At 42.7% G+C, this 21,488-nt stretch overlaps 2 protein-coding genes across 2 annotated transcripts in view; one reads left to right on the plus strand and one right to left on the minus strand.

Annotated features, from left to right (window-relative positions):
• Positions 1 to 498: 498 nt before the first annotated feature.
• Positions 499 to 21,488, minus strand: part of LOC126557614 (acetylcholine receptor subunit alpha-like 1) — a 43,520-nt gene continuing 22,530 nt past the window's right edge. Inside the window, exons 2-9 of the mRNA XM_050213456.1 lie at positions 13,604 to 13,810; positions 9,761 to 9,805; positions 2,683 to 2,792; positions 2,094 to 2,274; positions 1,553 to 2,013; positions 1,268 to 1,491; positions 922 to 1,181; positions 499 to 826 (exon numbers count right to left, since the gene is read on the minus strand). Coding sequence (XP_050069413.1) covers positions 623 to 826; positions 922 to 1,181; positions 1,268 to 1,491; positions 1,553 to 2,013; positions 2,094 to 2,274; positions 2,683 to 2,792; positions 9,761 to 9,805; positions 13,604 to 13,792 — 1,674 coding nt within the window. The 5' untranslated portion in view covers positions 13,793 to 13,810 and the 3' untranslated portion in view covers positions 499 to 622. The remainder of the gene's footprint in view (positions 827 to 921; positions 1,182 to 1,267; positions 1,492 to 1,552; positions 2,014 to 2,093; positions 2,275 to 2,682; positions 2,793 to 9,760; positions 9,806 to 13,603; positions 13,811 to 21,488) is intronic.
• Positions 8,350 to 9,598, plus strand: LOC126558579 (uncharacterized). Its single transcript, XM_050214615.1, has 4 exons — positions 8,350 to 8,505; positions 8,580 to 9,193; positions 9,267 to 9,377; positions 9,460 to 9,598. The coding sequence occupies exons 1-4, from the start codon at positions 8,350 to 8,352 to the stop codon at positions 9,596 to 9,598; spliced, it is 1,020 nt and encodes a 339-aa protein (XP_050070572.1).

The following is a 21,488-nucleotide window of genomic DNA, read 5'->3' on the forward strand; positions in this document are numbered from 1 at the left end:
CGTGTAACGGGGGAGCAGTTTCTTGCTCCTGTGCCTTTTTTTCCCACTGCTCTCCTTTACATTAACCTTAATTTGATTGTTATTGACACTTGCATGTTTCGCAAACATGCTGTTTGAGTTTGAGGTTGGCAGAGAAGACGCGAAAATAGAAAACAAAAAAACGCATTGAAACACATTGGGAGTAATCAAGATGATAGGAACGTCGTTCATTGTCCTTCGCCGTGTAACAGGACAAACGTAAGGCGCTGGAGAGCCTTTTTACAAAGAAATGGTGAGTTACTTGTGCTGATTAGTGCGATTCTTCAAATGGTGTTTGACTGTTGACAGAGGCGTAATGTTGAGGGCCAGGTAATCATGCCTTCTCCAGTGTAGGCTTACCCTGTGGGACCGTACAAACAAATGGATGACTTACATGAACAGGGGAACGTATCAAACAGCGTTAGCAGTGGGACAATGATCCCTGTGTTGCCCCTCAGTTGCAGTGTGTTCCATTTTCGTTGTCTATCGTCTGGTGATGATGGGTACGCGACTTGATTAGCGTTTAGTGGTCATCCTCGTTGACCAGGGTTCGCATCCAGTTCAGAATGTACTTCCAAACGGCGGATGCGAACCCGGGCGGATGCTATACATTCTCGCTGCCCATTTTGAGCAGCTCCATCTTCTTCTTGGCAATCTTCGAGTACATCGCATCGATCGGTTGCGTGTTGTCGTAGAGGCTGGGCGCTTGCAGAATAATAAGACAGGTGCCGAGAACGCACGCTATCGTAAATATCCACAGAAACAGACGATCCAGCACCAGCGCCACATACTTCCAGTCTTCCTCTATCTGTAGGGCGAAAGTCAAAAAGGAGGTTCGTACCGTACCCGGTTCACATTATCAAGGCTGGTTCGAATACGCTACGCTATGCAACAAACACTTACACTTTCAAACTTGTCCTTATTCCTAACATGCTGAGCAACAAACCGTGAGGCTTCGATGGTTTTCTCCATCTCGCGTAGCAGCGGCTTCTCGAAGGTAGGGCTAAGATCGCCACAACAAGTCGGGCTCATATCTCCGTTGCCGGTCGGACTGAACAGATCGTCATCCCCGCCCGGCAGTGGCAGTGCAGGTAGTGGAGGCTCCCCAAAGCACGGCCCAACGCCACCCGAGGCGGCCACATCAAACCGTGACGGAGGCAACGCTATGAGGGAAAGATTCAAGCATACAACGTGCAAGATTAAAATGGGGGATGGTCATCTTGAAAGTATTGTTCCGGCAGCTCTTTACCGGGTATGTCAAAGTCCGTGCCGTACTCCTTCCCGCAGAAGCCGACGTACTTCTCCACATCGGGCGGCACCTGGAACACGTCCGTCAGTACGTCTGTCGGCGTCTGGTCGTCGTTGTCCGATGGTTCATCTTCCTTCTTTGGCCGCTCTATACACAGAACCTTAGGCAGTAGCTCTATAAAAACGCGATGCACCCACGGTGCCATCCGGTGCGTCACGGGTGACCTGCAAAATGGGATTGCAAGGATTATCGGGACCAACCTCCTCGCCGCGTTTCAATGCCTACCGAAAGTTCACGTTCAGCACGGCAATCGTCACCACGACCGACAGTGTGACGAGCATCATGGTGAACAGCAGATACTTGCCGAGCAGCGGTACCGTGAGCGACGTCGGCGGAATAATTTCGGCAAGCAGTAGAAAAAACACGGTCAGCGACAGCAGAATACTTATACATAATGATATCTTTTCGCCGGAGTCACTCGGCAAATAAAACACTAGCACGGAAAGGAACGATATCCCAACGCAAGGTATGATTAAGTTTACGGTGTAGAAAAGTGTCTTTCGCCTTAACGTTATGTTAAATATAATATCCGGATATGGTTCTTCACAACAACTATAAAATTTTTCATTCCTAACGGCAGGCACCTTCATAATGTCCCATTCAACTGATATATAGTAATCTTGCAGATCGATGCCGATGTCGATGTTGTCTGAGTCCGGTGTCTGCTGGAGGTGACGAAGATCGACCTGTGCGCCGTGAGGGAACAAAGCAGATGGGTTAAAGGTGCTTTCCTGGTGCTAGAAAATCGCCGTGCCAAACCACTCACCATGTAACCGTCGTACGTCCAGGATCCGAATTTCATAAAACATGTTTGCTCATCAAATGGAAAATACTCAACATCGATTTCACAAAATGATTTATAAATGGCAGGTGGTTTCCATACTACTTTACCCGTATGATGTAAAATTGCTTTTGTCATTATTGTCACCTCATAGTTACCGTCCGCACTAAAATGTGTCCGTCCCGTCCCGGGTGGCAAGCGCGAAAGAAGAACGAAGCAGAACAAGATGGGGGAAAAAAAGCCATGAAATACGTGGCGCTTATGGGAAGCCGTCCTCTGGTGAAGAGCAAAACCCATCACGGGGATGGGTCCTGGTCGGTTTGTCAGTGTCACGGGCAGGCCAAATCGGGAGTTGTGGCTGGAGTGGGTACTCGAAAGAGTCAACCACCGTACTGAGCGCTTGTTGAGGACGCTGGGCGGTGAACACCGATTTTACACCGGTTGCACAAGTGCCCGGAACTTACCTGTCACTGACCTGCGGTGACCGACCGAACCTCATAAATCATCACCCTTCTTCACCGTATGCGGTTCGTCCCCCCGCCCCACCCCCGTAAAGCAACAAATCGACACTTACTTATTATACAACACTATATCTGGCAGCCAAATGTGTTCGGAAGGGACGTGCAGGGTGTCCACTCCACCGTAATCATCTGGGTTCCATTTGAGCTTGTAATCGTTCCATTCCTGCAGAAAGTGGAAAGGATTAAGAGAATAGTGGTTAGGGTGCCATTGGTGGAACATTCGGCGCACACGGACGGTTGTAACGCAGTGGATGAACACAAACTGGATTCAATTAATCTTTTGCAGCTATCATGATGCTTAATGGACGAAACAAGTTAACTCGAGGAAATTAGGCTAATATCAGAACCTTAGCGTATAGCTGCCAACACACAAAGATTACACACATAACACAGCTCTTCAAATTCTAATCTGGAGCTATGTAGGATAATACCAAGGCTTTAATGGTTTCAGCGAAAAAGATAGCAATACATTTAAAGGATATTCCCCGAAGATTGGCTACCGTATATTTCACTTCAATATTTGAAAATGATTATTGAGATTTTTATCATTTCAACCACATCCGTTTATCGCTTCTTTGAGTTGCAGTTGTGGCTTTATTTTTTCTGAATTTCTCATTCATCCATTAATGCAGCATAAATCGTAAAGGCGAGCTACAACTCATATGAAACAGACAAACAGCAGGAGTTAAGGCAAGGGAGGATAGTGGATCACACTAAAAAAACGTTGGGCTATACAAGGCGCGTCGAGCAGCATCTACGCTGGAGATATGCGCCCAACGCAAAACAATTAGACCTAAGCCTAGACATCATTCGAATGAACGCACGATCTCGTAAGATCCCATGGAACCAAATGTTCAAGGACACTTTGGGAGAGATACAATAATCAAGTAAACAAACAAAAAAAAAAAAAAACGGAAGGATTGCTCAAACCACTCGTTTAAGAAGTATGAAATATTCGCCTCGAAGACAGTACTGCTACCTTAGAGGAAAAATCATGAAAAGTATTCTCATTCAGTGCTACGAAGTTCTCAATTTTCATTGGATTGCATGCTATAGAGAATACGAGAAGGCAAAGCGAGAGCAGCTCAAAACGGAGCGGAAGCTTGATCACTTCACACATCCCTTCGAGCGACAACGTATGGATTAATTTCATACAAATCAATGCGATTCTAAGCCAACAATACTGGATAAATTCTATACGAATTGGTTTTTGATTGGGTTGCTCAATTAAACGCATTCATATTCCAAGACGAACAGTATTATTGTCTTATAAAGCTTAAGGATGTCTGATGGATTCACACCCAATGAACTTCCGGTAATCGTTCGGAGAAAATTGATTTTTCTGGTGCATTTTTCAACCAGATAGTCAATACGCGACTTTCACACATTCTTTTTATTGAACCAAACGACTAGTTATGGAAAAACTCTGGAAATAGATATATTTTTGCTATACAAATATCATATCATTTAAGACATATCTAATTTGGGATCTACAATGTAATTGCGTCTATTTTTCTTTCGAGGATTAAATTTTTCTTTGAGTAAAAATCGATACCGAAGATTTAACAGGTTGGCTAATAAGTCCCCGGTCTGACACATAGAATGCGCCGCTAGTATTAAATGCATATTATTTTTATATAGCACCAACCTTCAAATGATTCGTGTCAAAATTTGACGTCTGTATGTCAATTAATTTGTGAGACAGAGCATCTTTTGTCAAGCAACTTTTGGTTGCTTGACGAACGAAAAAAGAACGAAGAAGAAAAAAGTGTTGTTCCACCAAGACAACCCACCGTGCCACAAGTCATTGAGAACGATGGCAAAAATTCATGAATTGGGCTTCGAATTGCTTCCCCACCCACCGTATTCTCCAGATCTGGCCCCCAGCGACTTTTTCTTGTTCTCAGACCTCAAAAGGATGCTCGCAGGGAAAAAATTTGGCTGCAATGAAGAGGTGGTCGCCGAAACTGAGGCCTATTTTGAGGCAAAATCGAAGGAGTACTACCACAAAATGGTATCAAAAAATTGGAAGGTCGTTATAATCGTTGTATCGCTCTATGTTGCGCTATGTTGAATAATAAAAACGAATTTTGATTAAAAAAATGTGTTTTTCTTTGTTAGACCGGGGTATTATCAGCCAACCTGTTAAGCTTAAAAATTGTTTAGAGTGGTATTCAAAGATCTTTGATGGTCAACGATGTCGTTGCTGGTGACTGATGCTAGGACAACACTGTTATCCGACAACTTCCGGAAGCTGCATGCTGGAACTAGAAAAACTTGGAACGTCTCGGAGACATCAAAATCGTAGTCAGTCGTCCATCGGTAATATTACAGCAAAACAAACGACAAGTTTACTATTACAAACTGTCAAAAAAGTTTGTTTATCAGTGACATCAGGTCAGCTTACCATCACCAAAACTTTTATGGAAATCAGAATAAGGAGTCGAACGCCAAGTAAAAAATCATTCATCAGTGAGCCAAAAAAACTAAAGCGTTTTTCCTGCGTCAAAAGCCACGAAAACAACCTAGACTATGTTTTGTAATGTTATGTAACCTAGACAAAATTCTATTCTTTGCATTATGGACGGAAATGCTTCAGATTGGCATGCTAGAGATGGCATTGTTCTATAAAAACTGATATACGTGAAACTAGAGCGGACACCATGGAGTTTATCGAAGAGATAATGGTCAATAAAGAGTATCAGCTTCAATCAGTCTACACCGGCTGGGCAGGAAATTTGTATATAGGCAAACCAATGACCTCAAGCACAAATCAATGCTCGAGACAGAGTAGTTGGTCAAAACAGACACATTTGTGCTGTATAATGCTCCTCTAGCCCCATGTCCAATCTACCATCATTGAAATTAAATCGAACTAGAACTGCATAACGAGCTTATTCCCAACCGATAGAAAAAAGGTGATGCAGAAGATCGATGCGTTGTGTAACACCGAAGATCGAAAAATTTTAAAAAAATTAAAAAAAAGATGGTCTTTACATCAATTGCACACTTTAACTAATTTGCGACATTATGGCAGAGAGGCGTCATACTTAAAAATAAATAACTAATTTTGGTTTTATTTTTAATTTATTGAACTTTGTAATGAGCTCTTACTAATCTAATAAATAAATCAAACAAAATTAAGAAAGAAAGAAACAAGAACTGAATAACCTCTAAAATACATTAATTTGCGCTACTATGTAAGAGCAGAATTATAATTCGCCTAGGACTTATTTAATTAGAAAAATTAACAAAAGTTGTTTTTTGGGTTACAAACTATTGACAACAGATAAGTCATATGTTTAACGCTCATCATAAATAAATCATTTTAGCAGTACGTAATTAATTTGTGGCCCTAGTTGTACCCGGAAACAATGGGTAACCAAACACCAGCAATGCTCATTATCAAAATATAATATCATCCCCCGGAAAACCACCGTGTCACACGTCAGTACAGGCCGCTTTTCCAACAAAGGCACAACCAATCTTCGTTGCGTGAATCTAATCTGCAAGATCGCCACGGTTTGTTGTGGCTCAGTGCCGGATTTTAAGAGGCAGGGGCTGGGGATTCCGATGGTTTGCATGAAGTAACACACAACCAGTACCGTTGTCAGTCGAAACAGGTCGCTTTCATGTGGCCGCCGGAGCATCTGCTGCTGACAGCTCAATTATGAATCGCTTATCCCGCTTTGCAAATCGTTCCGGTGCCATCCCTTGCACAAGAGCACTGCACTTAAAGATCCTGGTCGCTGGTGCTGTCTCGCAAGTAACGTGCCGGCACGGAGAACGAGGAGCAGTAAATGTCAAGTTTGAAGCAACCCTGGCAGTCCTGGTAAGCCACAAGCCCCGAGGTCGAGCTGATGCAACCGATGTAAGATTGTTGGCTGATCTGATTGAAGCAGAAGGCTGTGGTTTTCTTCCTTGCCAGAACCGAACGCTCAAACACATATTGATTGCAAACGATCGATTGCATCGGTCCGTCGGTTGTAGCAAAAACCCACCGCTCGACACCCGTTCCTCAATAGGCCACAATACACAAGCACTTGCAACATATCGATCGACAAACAATTCGTTTCGTTAAGTGCAGGAAGTCAGCTAGCGCTGCGCTTACCATCCGCACAATATTAACTATCTCGCAGCATAATCCGCGGAGCGGAATCGGAAAGAACTCGTTCCACCCGTTAAACCGAACGAACCGTGTTAACGCTGATGCGTGTATGTCCGACCGGGCAGCAAAAACAACGAACGACCTACGCAATATTCTACCGACCGTTGTTGTGGTGGCAGCTGTTTCGTTTCTCACGCTGCACCAAAGGCAGGCGGGATGATGCGTTCGACGAGCTCGTAAATTTTCACAATGTTTACTGTTGCGATTTGTGCAGTCCTAGGCTGGTCTCCACGGTGGAAAATGCATTCGTGTTCGGCAATACATTAGCCTTCAGGCCCCGATCGCCAAGGACGAGAGAGCTTGAGCTTCCGAGCACCGAACCGGGGTCTGTTTATTACATTTTAATGGCATGCATCTCCTGCTTCGATCCAGCTTTCAGCGCCATTTGTGCACTCCCGTGTTCTTTTACCGATGCGCTTTGAATGTATTTGTAGCGCGTATTGTGCATTTTTGTTGCCGTTGTTTTGACCGCAGTTTTTAACACGCACCATTTCGTGGCTTGAGAATGGGCGTTCCGGGACCACTTAAAATGGTGGAGCGCTTTCGCTCTGCGTATGGAATCCCCGAGCATTGGCAGTAGTACCCAGCCGATATTCACAGTAAATGGTGTTTGAGCTTTTAAACTACGCAAACATACCTAAAAAAATCGCTTCGGGGCTGTGAAACTTTCGTGAACGTATGGATGACATAGTCGGTAGCTGAATAATATTTAACGTTTGCTAGCATTTCAACGAATCTCATTAAATTTAATTGTTTGTTGAGTTTATGATAATGGCATTCGATGCGGAAGCATAACTGATGCCTGCAAGGTATTGCTTGATCAGTTTTCAACGAATTGTTGTGAGGGTATGTAATTGGGAGGATTTTTTTTAGAACATTGCCTAATTATTCATTTTACGCTACGTTGCACGACCGATACAAACATAACTTAAAATTCACCCTCAAAGCCTTGCTAGTTATGAGTGATTATTATCTGATACAAACTGTATACTTCTAGAAGAAAAAACTGAGTATCCAAGAGAAGAAATCAACCAAAAAGCCAGGAAAAACATCATCAAACAATTTTTCAATTAAATTATTTGTGTGTCCCCACTTATATGAACGGATCTCGTAGAAACTTGTTTTTTGCCACTTCCGCCACCAAAAAAGCACAACTTTTTCACCTTACCTGAACAAAATAACTGCAAATGCTTTTAACTTGAGCCTCCTTTATTATGATGCAAGCATCAATGCGCATTTTCTCTCTTCTCTGTAGCGAATGATCAACTCCAAAGTTCTTCATTGCCCTGTCAAATTAGTCTATTTGTCATGCAAACAAAAGGAGAAAGTATGCCTTCCCGGCCCAAAACGGTTCGTGACTGTGCGGCACGCTCACAGTAGCCGCTATTGTCAATTTTTTTCACAAACAAAACACATTTCAGTTGTTGTTTTTTCTTCGGGACGGCCATGGTAAAGTTCTAGCGGCGTAGGCGAAAACAAATACGATTCGTTCAATCAGTTTCAATAAGCCTTTCGCCTTGAGCAGCCATCGGTGTCCAACCAACCGCCCGGCATGCATTCCAAGTCTATTTTGTTCGGTGCGGTAGTGGCTTTGTTCTTTTGCAGCCAACTCGAAGGCACCCGAAATGGTACCACGTCTGCCAACCGTGAGAAGGTGTTGTCGCGAAAAAGAAGATATTTGCTCTTCCCACCCGGTGCTAACTTTATCGTACGTGGGGGTTTAAGTAAGTTTTTACCGTGGGCGCTATTATTTGGATTTTTTGTTGCCCTATCTTCCATTAGGTTACCGTTTCTGGTGGTAAAGGAGCTATGTTTGAGACACCTCGAGGTTACAACCTGGTCGCCGAGTTGGATATGTATCATCCATTGCCAGATTACATGTACCATGCGACATCGCTGCGACTGGGAGAGGTTGCAATGTATCCCGATGAACTAACCACTACAAGTATGCCAGTGCCTGCCGTTACACACCAACAGCATGAGCTGTCCGAGCAGGAGCTTAACGAATATCTGAAAGATCACCCGGAAGCGTGGATACCGCCAAGTTGGGCGAAAGATCGAGCAGATTATACAGCTCCAAAAATTCCTACATCTATTCCACTAAATGGAATGAAATATTTACAAAAACGTCCACAATATGCAAAAACTCCCGTCACATATCAGTCGTGGAAACGAAAGCTTTGGGAATCCACTGGAAACGATCGTCTTTACTACAGCGAACTTCCCCCTAAACGGGCACGATCATTGTTGGATTTCGGTACAGAAGATAGACAGTCTTCGTTTTGGATGGAAGCCAATCAGCTCAATATCAGTCACCATCTAGGGTGGGAACATTTTCATCATTACCGCGACAGGAGAAGTCTTTTCCATCATCTGGAGACAACAATACCCAATTTGTGAGTCGACAGTAGATTAATGTCCGAAAGGAAACGATCGATATGGGCTTTCCACAATGCCTTTTCCTTGCAGCTTTGGATTCCACATGAGAGAATGTTTGCTGCGGTCTATTTGTGAGGCACGGAACCTTCTGCCTCCCAAGGGACGTTCCATGACGGTTGATATATTGCGGGTCATTTTCACGTAAGCATTCACAACAAACGCAAAACATTTCCCTGTAGATGTAACCGTGTAGCCGTATTTTCTTCTGTTCCGTCTCATACAGCTATCCTCTGAAAGCTGACCTTTCAGACGAATATAGTAAGATGTTGCGAGCGGAAAAACCCAACTGTAGGGAGTTATTCAGTGACAGGTGTCCAATGAGTATACTACAATTGATATTGTTTGGCAAGTTTGAGCTTTAAACGATTCAAATTTATTGATTGTACGACACTAATTTCATTTTAAGAACATATTTTTTGGAAAAAAAACCTCTTTATATTTTACTGAAAAGCTAATAAAACTAGAAGAGCACATAACAAAAGCACCAGCATCCAACTCAGCACAGCAGTGCACATGAAACTTACCTGTTCTACCCACACGTTTGTCGTCATAATTTGATTCTTGAGATTCTGAAAGAAAAGAGCATACAAAAGGAACATAAATATTTCTTTTCTTACATCGTTGCCCACAAAAGGAGCCGGTTACATAATGCAAAACCCACAGCGAAACTTTCCTACTCTTCGCATTCCCACAGCAAAGTCGTGCTCCTCGTACTCCTGCTAACCCATGAGTTCGATATCGGCGGTAGATTTGAGTTGAAAATTTCTTTATAATTCACTTTCCAATCATTAGCATACAAATTGACGAAGTCAAATTCGAACCGAAGAATGTTCTGAATGCAAAGATGGATGGTGGTCAAAGCATTGGCAGTAAATCAATCTGTCTACCGTCCTTACCCTGGGCTGTGTTGCCTGCGGACGGTACAAACTCGATAGGGTCGACGATACGCTGAGCAGTCTCCGGCAGCACAAAGCCGAACGGGCAGGAAAGGCTTAATTTATTCGGACGAAGCACGATACGAACCAGATCCAGTCTCTTCAAGTGGGTGTGATTCAGAACGGAAGAAAAATCGACTACTGTAATGCTCACACCCCGTAAGTTTCGACGCTCGTCAGCAAACGCCAGCATCATCGACGGGGAACGAGGCACGCGAAGGGATTTTCTCGCTTTATTTTGCCAAGAAATGTGTGTCTGTGGATCGCCTTACCGACAAGACAACAAAACAATATACAGCGCCGAAGGAATGGAATGCTTCAGAATGCAGCAATGGCAATGAATAAAACAATAGAACTGTTGTTATTCAGCGGAAACTATGTGCCAACAAAGTTTCGAGCGAATTTCAATTGGCGGCAACGCTTTTCCCTCGCCATCGTGAAGTTCCACCGTATTCATCGCTCGGGCTGACAGTTTTATTTGCAAACTTTCATAACATTTTGTTTGGGAAAATCCGTTGCTTTTTGCCTATCTATAGTTCATCAATTTAAAATGCCAATATATTTCCCTAGGAAACGGGCTCACAACGCTTAAGCGCAACCCATTTTGTGGGATACATTTCAGATAATCTTTGCCTAAAGCGGGTGGGCTTACGGATGCACACTTCCTTACGGGTGTACACATATACATTAAACTTTAATCGAACTTCCAATCTACTCAACGTGCCCTGGAAAGTGTACTCTCAATTTTATGCGAGACACATTTTCCAAGCGCTGTAATTTCTGTCATCCGATGCTCGGGACAACAAACAGCCAACCATCGAACGGTACGGTTTTGAAATGGGATGCATTTTCCCTTACATTCCTTTAGCCTTTTTTTTACCACAAAGCAGACACGCACACACAGACTAACGCAAATCGTAAAATCCTTAACCTTGCCTCAAGAAAAACGCCCACCAGCGCCCACTTGCTTTTCCATCGGTCAGGGAAAACAGTATCCGCACTCGTAAATTATTTTTATGTATGCATCCACATCAAAACGTCCTGCTAGGGACTGGCCTCCTTCACTGTTTGGGAAGCCCGTCCAGCCAGAGAGCACACCAACGACCAGTTGCGGCAAAGTGCGCCATCAAGCGTTGGAAGATTTTTGGTTTTTATTGAACACTTTACCGTCATCCCGGCAACGGGAAATGGCAATCTGTTGACCGTTCCCACACGAACGGAAGGCAGAAATCGATTCACACCGTCCAACCAACCGTCTAACCAGTCCACCCACGTCTAGCTGTTGAATTCTGAGACCATGTTTACCGAGCGACAAACGAACGGTCAACAAAACGAAACTTTTACCCGAAATCGATGTACCACTTGCCCACTTTCCGCTGGCAGACACACAGAAACACACACACACACACACTCGTTACACCGAAGATGAGACCGTGGTTCGAGGTCGTGATGTAAAATTAAACTCCGGCAAGCAAAAGCTCCCGAGAGGCTCCGAGAGAAGGCCACCGTCAGAAGTGGAAAAGCATTCGATAAAGAGTGAAGAAACTGCTTCGTCTGCTGCGGAACTGCTGCCGAATCGATTTGCAAATCAAATCACCCAACGATGGTTTTAAAAATTTAAAAGCTATTGAGGATCTTGAGGTTGAACGAATCGATTCGGTTTCGTCGATTCGTTTACATCCACCCGTGAACCAGTGATAACGATGATTCAAAGTGCAAAGGACCGGTCTGGCTGGCTGGAAATAAAAAAAAAGATATGGATAACAAAACCCAGCACCGATTTGCAGCTGGGCTCAGTAATAATAAACTGCGCCCGGGGCCTCCGAAGGTCTGCCACAGAACCGTCTGCCGGCAGTTCTCCACAAAAGTGAGCATCCTGCGGGACGGGGTATGCTTTTACGGAGGGTTTTAGAAATTTATTCTTTCCACAGCTGGTGACAACCATCATCGATCTTCAGCTGGACGGAAGTAGAACACGTGCCACGTACTTATTACACTGGCCTGTGGGCCGTGCGATCCCGTTAAATGTCCTGCTATAAAACATCGGTCGCATTTGTTTTTAGGGAAAACAGAATTTGTTTATTATCCATCAACAAATGCCGGTGTGACTTGGGTCTTACAAGAGCTGAATCTGCTGGCAACAGATTTACAAACAAAAAACGACAGTTCATTACGTTGTAATGATAAAATGTAAGGCAATATTTATCTTTGTCTACGTCTTTGGATCTGAAATTTCTATTTTTTAAAGGAGGTAAGTTCAAAGAGTACTGTCATATATTGAGCTAATTGCTGAACACATGATCCTTCTTTAAGGATCACTTTATTGTATGATCACTAGCGTCAAAGCCCTTAGTTAAATTATATAAGCACCGTAGCAATTTTTCGTGAAAAGGAAACAAAGGAAGATCAGGAAACTCAGAGTAACTAAGTCTGATTAAAAGTGAATCCTTTGTTATTATTTTCCAAATTTGGTTTCAAAGATTCGCCACTCCTGTCTAAAGATCAATATTACATACATATTTTATATCATAACAACTGTGTGTAAATTTCACTAACTTATTTACGTGTCGAATCGATTCCTCTGCTAAAAAGCAAACGTGCTAGTCTCCATTTTCTAAAACCTTCCCCTAACCAAACATAGTCCATTTTCATGTCAGATCCATCTGTTACATCAAACTGGCTGTCTGGACGGTTCTTGCATGATCAGGTCGGTCAAGCTCCTTCACAGAAGGCGTCTCCACAGAAGCGCTCGAGGGGAGTGTAATTATTTTTAATGTCCGTACTTAAAAACTAAACTTTTCCCTCCTCTAATTAATTACTCGTTTCACTTAATGAAGAAAACGTACGAGATCGCACAAGGTTCACGAGCTGGAGAACTCGGTCCACGTAAGGCAGGGTAAGGCTAGAATGTACGGGGGCTAGAATATAGCTGGACAATGACTAAGAGCCGATGGTTACAAGGACCGTCACTGTGGTAAACTTTAAAGCTAGCAACCGGAACACCTTCGCCCTTACCAACGAGTGGTTACGAACAGCGTTCCGTTCCGTTGTGCAGAAACACAATTTGCCAGTTAGAGGTTATCTACCAACACGTTCCAAGCGAATGACGCACCGTTAGCCCAACACATCCACCTCATCTGTTGACCTTCGCAGCATGGCGGATGGAAGGATGAACGGAAGGCATCAGAACAAAACTCGAAGATGTGCGCTGTACTGCAGGACGGATTCATAGAACGGCGTAATAAGATATCCAAGACTCAGTTCCGGCAGGCCGAATTACGCTAATGATGATGAATCACTGGACACAGCGGAATAAGCATTACACTAGTGCGACTCTTTCCACGGACCAAACATACGTGCGTCTAGCAAATAAAACATTTGACACAAAAATTTTGTTCCCTCCCGAAACCTGTAGAAAACTCGGCTACTTACCACATCAATCAACTGGGAGAGCCTTAGACCCATTTTGACTGTCAGACGATCAGAGTTGTTGCCCACGGGCCGTATCAGTCGGTTGTAGTTGCTCAGCAGGTCGTCATATAAACGCTTTGAGTCAGGGTTGGCCAGGCCGGTAGCAAATTGTAACGCTATGAACACAGCCGTGAGTAGCACGCTCCCCATCTTAGGCCAGGTCCACCCCTAGAATGAGAACGAAGATAATACGTGTTAAGATCAGTGCTGACCGTTGTTGAAATATGAAAACGTAATAAATTCATTATTATTTAAAATTAACTTGGATAACATTCGTCTATCAAATTGTAATTCCATCTAAATACCTCTTTTTACATTCATAATTCATTTATTCGTGCTAAAACCTTATAAAATGATGTTTGATTGACGTTGGACAATGCAAACATGCAACAAGTGAGCAGCAGCGGATAAACGCATCGAACCTGCAGGCAATTAAATTCTCCACAACCAATCATTAGCACCCAATTGGTCATTTCGCAGCGCTGCGTTCGGGAATGCATTGGCACCTACTCTCGAACACATCCCAAACCGCAACATTGTTAATCATGGCCAGTACTTTTCGTGGCCTACTTTTACGTGGCGGCTCGGGCGGCTCCCCTAGGTCAACGAACGTTGCACACCGAGCAGTCGGAGTAACGAAGGGTAATTAAATCAAATTGCCAGCACACGCTTGGCGCACACATGTTTTCCACTAAAAAGCAGCATAAACAACAAGCGGCTCCATATTTTCATTACCTCCTCATGCATGCAATGCATTACTTTTTACACATATCCATACATATACACACTCACACAATTCACCTAAGCTCTTGAATTTATTCTTTCACCCACTAATTCACTCAATGCTGCAAGGCCCGTTCTCGGCCCGGGGTACGCGTTTTTCAACAGCCTCCCAGGGTTCGACGGGAACGGGAATCTCACGCGGGACGCATTGGCTGCTGCGGATAATTATTTATTCCATGCATAACCCACCAATTTATGCATCGGCGCTCTACACGCCAGAAACCGGTGCAGGAACGTTTTGTGCCGAACGGCCCGGCGCTGTGCGGTCGTTAATATCCTCTCTTTTCGGTGGGTTTTAGCATGTTCGAAGAACCGACATTTTGCCATTCCCCAAAGTGCCAGCATTAAACACTTGGCTCGAGCGTCAATTTGGGTGTGGCACTGCTGGGGTGGAAAACACGAACACGAACGAAACTCATCTTTTTTTTTTAGCGGGGCGGGGGAAGTGCTGAAGTTTCCAAACTGCGGATCACACTTGTATGCGGGAAAGTCTTACATGCTTTTCGTGACAAACACACGCACACACTGTTCTATTGCAGACAGAATGGATTTGAGCGCGCCATCGAAAAGCATGACTCAAACTCCAAAGATCGGAACTAGACTCGTACCGTGTTGGTAAAGGGTATGCTTGTGACCAAGAATTCATGAGATCCATTCTGCTATTACGTTCCCGGAATGTGCTCCCATTACGACAACCGTGCAAAGAAAGCTGGTAATGAAATAGAAGGTGTACGATTTCACTACTCCACAGAACGTTCCTATTGGTGTGCAAATTTATTCTCATTAGGAATGAATCCGTTTTCGGGACGTTCTAGGGGCGCAGTTTGAAGTTATGGAGCACACACACACACACAATCGGGAGCTTCGTTCAACATGACACGGAGCGAATGGTTTAATGTCTTAACAATTAGCTGGTCTGGTCTAGTTGCGTTTCTATTTAAGATAGGCTTAATTAGCTTTTTGTTTATATATGTAAACGGCCTAATTAGCTCATGGAGAACACATTACGAACTTTTTACAAGTCTTTTTTTGTTTCCTATCAGTCATTTTCGTTGGCAGATAAGCAAATACATGAAGTGAAGTTTGGTTTCAATTATCGCTTTTGTTTCTGGTAATGTAGTTGCTTGTATTTTAATAAAAATGTATGATCTTTGATTGTACGCAAACGTTTCGTTTGCAGATCTAATTAAAACAAAGTTAAAATGGATTCGATTCGCACACAAATCATAGCTTAATATTTGATAATTTTCTAACTTCTAAAATATAATAATTTTTTATAAACTTACTTCAAGCATTCCATCTAAAACAGGAGCGATGCAAAGACGTTTTACGATAACATTACGAAAGTTTTGATTAATACTCGTTGAGTGACAAGTTTTAAGTAAGTCTTGAGATTTTAGTTTTACGTGGGCTGCTTCATATATTTCTGGCCAAGGCCACAAGAAGTATAGCCATATGCAATATTTTTATTCGAAAGTTTGACATTTTGGAGCGTAATCATACTCATAACGATTTAAAGTACGAGCATCATTTGTGATGTTAACACAAGACTGCTTTGAAGTACTCAAATCTTTGTATGGTGATAAAGCATCAACCTATAGAGCTGTTAAAAACCGGTGTAATGAATTTCATCGTGGCCGACGCTCGCTCAATGACGAATTTCGAGAAGATTGTTCAAAAACGGCCGTTCCGATTCCGTTGAAGATCTAATTGCACTAGATCGTCAAGTGCGAGATAGAGGCGTCTTTGAGTGTTCCTTCCACCAGCATAAACACTGTTGTGCACAAACACCATTCCGTAAAAAAATTGTTTTCGTTTGATCCCGCACATCGACAATTGGCTCGACAAAAAAGGCTCGTGTCGATTGGTGCAAAAAAATGTTGAAAAAATACGATCATGGTGCTTCAAAAGATGTTTATAAGATCGTAACAGGTGTCGAATCATGGATCTGTGCGTATTAGCCCGAAACAAAACAAAAATTGACCGTGTGGGTCTTCTCCACACAGAAGTCTTCCGAGAAATTCGAAAAATGAACAACAGAAAACGGATCATTCTTCACAATGGCAATTCGAGCTCTCACAAATTCGGCTCAAACCATCTCTTATTTGACCGGTCAAAACGTCGAACAGATGAGTTATCCGCCCTATAGCCCTAACTTGGGACCCAATGACTTCATTATATTCGCGCACATCAAGAAATAAAATGCGTGGTCAACGAGTTTTTGACACCAGAAGATGCTGTTGAAGCGTTAAAAACCACGTTTTGGAGGTATGTTAGTCACAGTGGAAAAAGTGCGTCGACAAATGGTTTGAGCGCATGCAAAAGTGTATGAATCAAGTTGGAGAGCAAAAAACAGAAAAAGAATAAAACACTTTTTGATGATAAACGATTGCATTTTCATTATTAGGCCAGACATATAAATAGCAGCCAAAAAATGATGAAAAGGAGAAAAGGTAATATTTAATTTATTTATTTACAATTCATTGTGATGGTGCAATGCCGTATTGTCAACACCGCTTGTGATGACTGAATTACATGAAAATATGGATAAAACATTTCCTCCCTATTTTTTTACCTTATCCCGGGCATACTCGGATAAGAGAAAAGTTGTAAATAGATAAACAATTATGAGGTAATACACTTCCTTAACTTAACGATAAAAAGCACAGGTATTTTTAAATCTCGTGGATCACATCTCGATAAAGGGCTACAATTTCCTGGTTCCTACTACCTTTTATGTATTATTGATGCCTACACCTACTGGACAACTGTCTTTAATTTATTTTTGCCTTTTAAACCAATAATCAAAGCATGAGTTCTTGATCTCTGCTCAAAATAAAAATATTAAACGTACCAGTTTGTTCTAGAATTCTTGATGCGCACTCCTTTCGATTTATGTTTTCGAGTCTGAGGTGGTGCTGAATTTGGTTTTTATTTCATGATTATAAGATAATAAAATTATGGTCAATCTACATTACATAAGTTTATTTTACAATACATAAGTATACACAAAAGGAACGATCGAAATTAGCCCAGAAAGCAGGAAAAGAATGACAATACGGTATCAAACCGTAATAAATAATTTTAAAATAAAAAAAAATAAAAATTGATAAATAAAAAAGTTCTACTCCTTTAAGATTGAATGATAATCAATGCTACCAGCGGATCCTAAACTGCGAAACGATAAAATCTTCCACAGCACGTTTACGTCTCTCTATCATTAATTTTATAGCAGCGTTAAGCTTTCACGGGGTTGACAGTTGTCCATCACGGTGCCGATGGGAAATTTTAAGATGTAGCTCGCAATGCAACAAGTGCCCACCGGGAGAGCCGCTCGCACAAACAACCGTCACACGTCGACAGACCTGTGATTGAGTGAAAATTTATACCTTCAGTATTGATGTTTTCCTAACCATCCATTTCCAAAAGGTTTGCCAAAGTTAGGTCGTGGCGCTATTGTTTGCTGTCCTGCATGTTTTTTCACCTCAGAAGTTTTTCCGATGGGCTACTTGTTGCGGATTGTCACGTTAAGGTACTGTGTGTCGGCATGTGTGTGTGTGAGTGCGTGTGGATAGAATAACCAATCCGGAGCTAAACTCGTTAATGGTGTGAAAATTTTATTGAATGATGGATAACATTGGTTCCGGTCGGTTTCACTCAATAACGTACAATGAAACGGGCACGTGTTTAGACATGTTGATGTGATCTTTACTGGATGTTGGTTTTTTGTTGTTGTTGTTGTTTCGATAGTACAAGTGTTACATATTTTAACGCATGCAATCATGATCGAATACCAATCAAATCATCTGTGATAGAGATGATAATAATAATCAATCATTCAACATTTAAAAACAATGAAAATAAATATTTAAGTGTCCTTCGAACAGATGATATGATATTTGTGTGCCTTTAAAATAAATCCTAGAAAAAAAAGAGACTAAATGTAATATTCCGCATTGAAATTTATTTCAGTAAAAAAAGAAAGATGGATTATATTTTTTGTGTTTTCTTTAGTGACATTGAAAGACGCTGATGGACACACGAAAAAAATGCTAAAGCACTATGCTAGCAAGCGGATAATGAGTATAGAAAAAGAATAATAATCTCATGCTCCTCTGTATGAAAGTCCTGATCACTAGAAGACACTAGCACACAATGCCCGGTCGTATGTCCTATCCATTCACCACCATTCACCAAAATCTTAATATCATCCGGTACTCGGCTGTGTGACTTGATCGCGCTGGGCCAAACCGAACGGCCGTCGTGTGATATTTTGCGAAGCATAAAAGCGAGCGTAATCGCATATTCATAATTAATAATGGCAGGGCAAAACGATCAAAGCGAAAATGGTGCGCCACGAGCAGGAAACAAAAAAGCTTCAGCAAAAGCGAAACGCTTCGGAGCGTTCCAATGAAGTACACGTCATGGTTTGTTAGTATCGGGAGAGTGAAAATTGGGGCAGGCAGTTGGATAAAAGCTACCGGGCAGATAGCAGGCAGATATACAGCGAGCGCGATGAGTTTCTAGACAACGGAATCGTTCCTTGTGGGATTCTCCACGGTAACCATCGTCGTGTTTGTTGTGGGAAGTTGCAGGACGCAGGATCTAGCATGGCTTTCTAGACCCTACGGTACAGTCAATCGTGTATCGTGTGCTATTCGCCTTAATAAAGACTGGCGTCGTCGTTGGGCACAAGTCGTCGGATGAAATATGATGAATCATCATTTTTCCTACGATTAATCGTTGAGCAAATACTTGCCGTGACTGTGAGCTGTACCGCACGTTAAGGAAGCGGATGTACGAGCGCGTTAGAATATCGTTTAATATCGTTTCTTGTTACGCTGCTGTTTGCTGGTACTGGAGTATGATATGCCGAACGAGTCGTTCCGAACGATTTTGCTGTTTTGACAGAACAGCATATCGATGTTGACAGATAGTCGGTTAGCTACATAATTGCCATAGGGGAAACAATGCAGTTGGAAATATTTTTCTTGTCTTTATTCCCTTCTCTTTCTTTCCCCTTCTTGTGGGAGGTTATAGTGATAGAAAAAAAACAACAACAAAAAATGCGGGAATGTACAAATAAACCATTTTACAAATAGCAACATGTCAGCAAACTACAACATCAAGTCACACCACCGTTTACACACGAACGAGCTGCAGCTTTTCAGAAATCAAATACACCAAAATTGGATGCGCGATACTTTGGGACAGCTGCTGGTTCAAAACCCCCAGAAGTCCATAACGGAATCCAGTTGCAACTTTTGCAGAAATACTAACCCAAAACACCCCATGGAGTAGGGACACTAAAACCACCATCCCACCCAAAAACACATGTAACTGTCTGCTGAGGGACAGTGGAGACGAATGTATGCTGTCCGCGTGCCAATTGGAATAGGACAAAGTGCAACACAGCACAGGAACAAATAAAACTTTCCGAATTGATGGGCACCCCAGCTTGTGCCCAAGACAATTTACGGAAGCAACTATGTGCCGTCATCCTCCGTCGTCGGCTCGCTTCCAGCATCTCTCTGCAGCTCGCTGCAGCTCGAACAGCACCAAAGTCGGAAATGGACCAGCATTTCCTGGTAATGCTGGCAAACAGCATTGAGAACCAAGTGTCATGGTCAAACCGGACGGCTGGACGGCCAGTGTGGAGCGGATGAAGCGTGTGGAGAGTCAAGAGGGCAGAGTTTCGCACGACATGCCATTCAAACCAACCACCAAGCAGCACGTCTTCGATGCTGTCCCCGGATTCGTTTGCTGCAGGGTGTGAAAAATATTGCACTACTGAGAATACAAACACCGGCGTGGAGCTCAAAGGGAAAAAATGGCCCCAGTCAAGTCAATGTGTTAGTGGGTTAGGTGGTATCCCCATCTCGTTCGGAAGGTGGCAGTGCTGCAAACGACCGCTGCTGAACCTTGCAAACGGTGCCGGAGGTGCTCGTTCGTGCGTGATACTCGTTAAGCGGTCATAAATCATCGAATGTGAGTGACTGTAACAGTCGCGAAACGAAACAACCGTCAGCATCAGCGCAGCCACAGGCACCATCAAGATCAGCAATAATAATAATAATAATAACCGTGGCAGCATGTTTCATAAGTTTGGAGCAACCGAGTGCCCTGTCGGGTGAGATGAAAACGCTTCCCATCTACCCGGTGGAAGGGTTTTCTTGACTTGCTGTACCGTACTGATGCCATCCGTTAGCAATACCGTCCTCGATGGTCGAAACTTTCTCCCACCAGCACATGTGACGGCTGTCCTGCATTTAAACCGTGTTTTAAGTGAAAAAATCGAACAACGGAAAGTCGGAAAGCCGAAAATAGGAAGAATGCTGCGGGAATGGAAAATATTTTTCCATCGGTTAGAACACGATTTTTCAATCTAACAACGAGTCATGCCTGAATGAGTTTTGCTGACAATGTGACTGGCGAAAACGGGAAAACTTTTCCGCAGCATTTTACCTGTGCGCTGGCTTTCTGCACTTGGGGTTCAGCTTTTCCCGGTGTATTGCTGATGCTGGAGGTGATTTTATTAATGTAGCATTACCGACCGGGTTTTAATCATGCATGCAATAAAAATATTTTATATCAACACGAAGGATAGTGAAAAGAGTGGAAAATGATTTTCCTTGCTCTACGGACATGGAAATTATTTATTCAACGTTCATTTGACTGTGGTGCAATGTTCATTGAATTGCATTTTCGTACCTTATTCTCTTCTTGTATCATTTCTTCTTAAACAGGTACAAAGAAAGTCGTTTGATGCTTCAGTATTTTATCATGAGCCACGAAGAACCTTTTTTTTATTAAACGTTCCTATTTTAATCTTGTTCTATCACAACGTGGCTCTTACCCTTGGAAATAATATTTTACCACGCTTGAGCCAATCTAAAACCCATACTCTTAATACAGCCCAAAACCCATACCACATTCACACAGGCACACGCAGTCAATAAATACCTGTTGGATAATTAGTCATTTCATGTCTTATTCATATATGCACTCGTTAAATATGCATGCTTCCGTCCCATTTAATCAATCAAGTTTTTATTGCCGCAAG

The sequence above is a fragment of the Anopheles maculipalpis genome, chromosome 2RL, assembly GCF_943734695.1.
Source record: "Anopheles maculipalpis chromosome 2RL, idAnoMacuDA_375_x, whole genome shotgun sequence".
Taxonomy (NCBI): Eukaryota; Metazoa; Arthropoda; class Insecta; order Diptera; family Culicidae; genus Anopheles; species Anopheles maculipalpis.

What these genes read in the sequence shown, in the direction of transcription:
- LOC126558579 (XM_050214615.1), top strand. Translation starts at nt 8,350, where the DNA reads ATGCATTCCAAGTCTATTTTGTTCGGTGCGGTAGTGGCTTTGTTCTTT. An exon ending in CACCCGGTGCTAACTTTATC is followed by an intron (nt 8,506 to 8,579) that starts GTACGTGGGGGT and finishes ATCTTCCATTAG; the next exon opens with GTTACCGTTTCTGGTGGTAA. An exon ending in GAGACAACAATACCCAATTT is followed by an intron (nt 9,194 to 9,266) that starts GTGAGTCGACAG and finishes TTTTCCTTGCAG; the next exon opens with CTTTGGATTCCACATGAGAG.